The following is a 4,796-nucleotide window of genomic DNA, read 5'->3' as shown; positions in this document are numbered from 1 at the left end:
AATTTAAGGTTGAGTTAGGTTCATTATTTACTGAGGTTCATTTTATTTAAAAAATTTACCACTCGAATAATTGAGTTAAATTTAAAAATGTCTCAACCCAATTTAACTTAACCTACCAACAAGGTAAAAAAAACGAGTTATTATTTATTTATTTTTGTATGGAAGCTAAGAAAGTTTAGACTGTAATTTAAATAATTTTATTTTAACATTTTCTCATGCAATATTATTAAGTTTCCGGATTTTTCTCATGTTTCTTTGAAATAAAAAAAAATATATATATATATAATGTAGAAGTTAGTTGACGGCGTTAACGTCGGTTGGACGAATGTTTGGTATTTTGTTATCGTCTTTCCGTTGGAGGTATGTCTATAAAAGGTCCGTTTTGTCCAAAGCTTTCACTGACATCACCACTCGTTTCCTCTGTTCTTCTTCTTCTTCCTTTTCTCTCCACATTTCTCCTTCTCCATAATCTCTCTCTCTTAATTCCCTCTGGTTTTTCTCAAGAGCGTGAACGAGAGAGAGAGAGAGAGGTCAGTAATGGCGGCACTCAGCAAATGGTCTTCTCTGTCTCTGCTTGCGCTTGCAATGGTGTTCTTCGTAACAATGGCTCTGGTGCGCAAACAAGAGGTCTCTGGAATTAGGTAAATCTTTTCTCCCTTTCATATTCTTCTCTTACAATCTCAATGTGATGTGTTTGATTTGATAATTCTAGCCACATTGTGTGAATTTCTTGTTGGGAGAAAATGCTAGGTTTGTTTAGTACTGATTCTTTTCGGTTTCAATTTGGAGACTCTTGAATGTTCAATGTGGATGTATGATTCAATATTATTTAGTGTTTTTTCTTAGAATATTGGATCAATGCTGTAATGTCGAAATGAGATAAAGTAAAACTACGCTCCACTGCTTTAATGGCGGACTTCAGTTCAAAATTCCTTTTACTAAAGGAGTGAGGAATAAAAACAGAATCTCTTAATTTTCAACGAACTGTAGCGGTTTTTGAATTGATTTTTGTTCTTTTTTCATTTTACAGGACTGTGTTAGCGACGAAGTTTCAGAGCTCTATCAACTCATCAATGGCGACTAGGTTAGTTTTCGTTTCATTAACTCGAGTAATGAAAGGAAGGGGAAAATCTGTACCGTAATGAAATGATCTCAACCGTACGTTCTGCCCATCTTGCTAATCACAGCCGTTGGATTCTCCTCGGATCCGTGTGATGTGATGACCCAACTGTAGCTAACGATCTCAGCCGTTGAGATCCAGATCTTCTATCTGGACCGTTTGTTCCGTTTTCAGTTACTCCCCCTTAAGATTCCTTCCCGTAATTACCCCCACAGGCTCCCTGTCATTTCCCTCGCGTTTCAGTCGTTTCATCAACAAGAATAGAAGGACGGTTTCTTTCTCCTTTTATTTTCTTATTAATTCTTTGGGTGTTCCGTTTTTCCTTTTTCCTTCCCTCTAGTGCCGACCAATCGTCTTGCTACAATTCCCTCTCTCTAAACAAAAGCGCTTTTCCCAACGGTTTTCTCTTTGTGACAGAACGACAGTACGGCGGGCTGCGTGAAAGATCTCTTCCGCACCCACCTTGAGCGTTGAAGTCACTCACTAACTTCTTCATTTCCATTCCTCACGCGCCCTCTGATATTCCACGCGCCCTTTTCTAATCTGGCTCTACTTTGAAGTTTAAACTCCTCTAATATGGCTAATTGTTAAGTGAGAATAAAAAGATAATATCTAGGTGGGTTTGTCACTTAATTGGGTGATTCTGTTTACAGGGCGGTGAATGATGATTCGGAGGAACTTAACAATGAGCATGCTGTGGATAATCCTGACGAGATTGCTGCCTCTGTTGAGATGTGAGTCTTTTTCTTTCATTCATTCTATATTTGAATCATTGATTCTTTTGTTATCGTTAAGAAATTCATTATTAGAGAGATTGGTTTTGTGAAATTTGGATCGAATTGGATTTTTCTCTTGTAATTAGTAATGGGTCTTGTAGTAATTAAATACCGAGCTGCACATCGAACATGCGGTTGTTTGTTTCGTTTTTGTCTGTATCGTAAAATCTTAGGAAGAGAATTTATAGACGTTACAATGAAAGAGTCTTCGTGGTCAAAATGGCAGCATGATTTTGTCATTTTCTGTTTTAGTGATATGCGTTCTTTTATTACCGTTGTGATTAAAAACGTGCATTACTGGCGCCCCTGACATTCGCTTTCCGACAAATTCTTGATTGTTCTCGATATTTGTACATGGAGATTGAGATGGGGTTTCCCATAACTTTTATCCTATCTTTGGTTTTTCATTGGACGAGCAATTTCAGAACTCGAGAAATTTGTCCTAAGAATGTTCTTTGATATGGCAGGAGCATCCGTAACAGCACTGAAAGGAGAAAATTGGGATTTTTCTCCTGTGGAACTGGCAATCCCATTGATGACTGTTGGCGTTGCGACCCCAATTGGCACCACAAACGTAAACGCCTAGCTGAATGTGGCATTGGGTTCGGCCGAAATGCTATCGGTGGTCGTGATGGTCGTTTCTACGTTGTCACTGATTCGAGCGACAACGATCCGGTGAACCCGAAGCCAGGGACTCTTCGTCATGCTGTCATTCAAGAGAAACCTCTTTGGATCGTATTCAAAAGGGACATGGTGATTCAATTGAAACAAGAACTCATCATGAACAGTTTTAAGACCATTGATGCTCGCGGGGTCAATGTACACATTGCCAATGGCGCTTGCATCACAATACAGTTTGTGACTAATATCATTATCCATGGTCTTCACATCCATGATTGCAAGCCCACAGGAAATGCCATGGTCAGAAGCTCTCCAACTCATTTTGGGTGGAGAACCATGGCTGATGGAGATGCCATTTCCATCTTTGGGTCAAGCCATATATGGATCGACCACAATTCACTCTCTAATTGTGCCGATGGCCTTGTTGATGCTGTCATGGGCTCAACTGCAATCACCATCTCCAACAATCACTTCACCCACCACAATGAGGTTCACTTTCTATTGCATTTCTGATATCAAATCAAGTTAGAAGTAACAAATTTATCTGATGAAATTTGATCTTAAATGGTAACAGGTGATGCTTCTAGGCCATAGTGATTCCTACACAAAGGACAAGCAAATGCAAGTCACCATTGCTTATAACCATTTTGGAGAGGGACTCATTCAAAGAATGCCAAGGTAAGCTCGTCTTTTATACGTGAAGAAGATGGTTTAAATTGTGTTGAGTTTGTCAACAGCGACTTCTCACCCCACATAAATTTCAATGATGTGTATAGATGTAGGCATGGCTATTTCCATGTGGTGAACAATGACTACACTCATTGGGAGATGTATGCCATTGGTGGGAGTGCAAACCCCACCATCAATAGTCAAGGAAACAGATATGCTGCTCCAACCAACCCTTTTGCCAAAGAGGTAATTAACTCCCCCAAAAAATCATTTCAACTTAGATTTAGACACTTGATGAGTCGGGCTTGTAACCGCCTAAGCCCACCACGAGTAGGTATTGTCCTCTTTGTGTTTTTCCCTTCGAACTTTTCCTAAAGGTTTACCGCTAGCAGATATTGTCTTCTTTGGACTTTCTGCTTCGAACTTCCCCTTAAAGTTTTTAAAACGCTTTTGTTAGGGAGAATTTTCACATCTTTATAAGCAATGTTTCTTACTCCTCCCCAACCGACGTGGGATCTCACAATCCACCCTCCTTTAAGGCTCGGCATTCTCGCTAGCACTCGTTCCTTTTTCTAATCGATGTGGGGCCCCAATTTCACTCCCTTTCGGGGCCCAACGTCCTTGGCACACCGCTCGTGTCCACCCTCAATCATTGTGGGACCTACCAATCTACCTCTTCGAGGCCCAGTGTCCTTACTTGCACACCGCCTCGTGTCCACCCTTTCAGGGCTCAGCTTCTTTGTGGGCACATCGCCCGATTCTGATACTATTTGTAACCGTCCAAGCCTACTCTTAGCAAATATTATACTTTTTGGGTTTTTCTGTTCGGGCTTCTTCTCAAAATTTTTAAAATAGGTTTAGAATGGAAACCTCACCTTATAAAAAATGTTTTGTTCTCCATTCCAATAATCGAGGATCTCACTGGGTTATGCAGGTGACCAAACGAGTTGAAACAGCAGAGAGCGAATGGAAAGGGTGGAACTGGAGATCAGAAGGAGATATGCTGCTGAACGGTGCTTATTTCACCCCATCAGGCGCTGGAGCTTCAGCAAGCTATGCGAGAGCCTCCAGCTTAGGAGCCAAATCTGCTTCCATGGTTGCCTCCATCACTTCTTCAGCAGGTTCTCTCCCTTGCCGCCGAGGCCATCCCTGCTAGTCCTGTCCCTATCATCTTAACTCCAAAAAAAAAAAAAAAAAAAAAAAACTTGTAAGTTCTGTGACTATGTTGGTCTCAGTTATCTCATGATTGCTTCTAACAAACTTGCAGGAAATTGTGGGCTGAGGTTGGTCTCGGTTATCTCATGATTCCCCCAAAATGTTCCATGATTACTAACTTCTCAGCATCCCATGATTTTAACCAAGTCGAACTTATTGACTTACTAACTTCTCAATACACGATTCTCACATCCTTCATTTTAACCAATTCGAGTTTATTGACTCACATTTCTCACGTCAAAACACATAATGATGGCAAGGACTACTTTTCGTGATGTCAACAAAAAAACGTTGGCAAAATATATATTTATCCACGTATTAGCATTATCCATATACTATATATTCTTTAGGTTATTTATGGAATATGATCTTCTATTATGTCAACAACATATTGT

At 40.2% G+C, this 4,796-nt stretch overlaps 1 protein-coding gene across 3 annotated transcripts in view; it reads left to right on the top strand.

The window, feature by feature from the left end:
* The first annotated feature begins 537 nt into the window (after window positions 1-537).
* The window catches only part of LOC111464269 (probable pectate lyase 8), a 5,279-nt gene continuing 1,020 nt past the window's right edge, over window positions 538-4,796 (top strand). For 2 of the 3 annotated variants that reach the window (XM_023108394.1, XM_023108395.1), the window contains exons 1-7: window positions 538-641; window positions 1,031-1,084; window positions 1,774-1,854; window positions 2,364-3,006; window positions 3,092-3,195; window positions 3,294-3,432; window positions 4,121-4,366. In XM_023108394.1, coding sequence (XP_022964162.1) covers window positions 538-641; window positions 1,031-1,084; window positions 1,774-1,854; window positions 2,364-3,006; window positions 3,092-3,195; window positions 3,294-3,432; window positions 4,121-4,342 — 1,347 coding nt within the window. In that variant the 3' untranslated portion in view covers window positions 4,343-4,366. Of the gene's footprint in view, window positions 642-1,030; window positions 1,085-1,773; window positions 1,855-2,363; window positions 3,007-3,091; window positions 3,196-3,293; window positions 3,433-4,120; window positions 4,379-4,796 lie in introns of all 3 variants that reach the window. The other variant, XM_023108393.1, reaches the window with a different exon arrangement.

Source organism: Cucurbita moschata, unplaced genomic scaffold (genome assembly GCF_002738365.1).
Source record: "Cucurbita moschata cultivar Rifu unplaced genomic scaffold, Cmos_1.0 Cmo_Scf00030, whole genome shotgun sequence".
In the NCBI taxonomy this organism is placed as follows: domain Eukaryota; kingdom Viridiplantae; phylum Streptophyta; class Magnoliopsida; order Cucurbitales; family Cucurbitaceae; genus Cucurbita; species Cucurbita moschata.
Note: the sequence above shows the minus strand (reverse complement) of the source record. Positions and strands in the feature narration are given on the sequence as shown.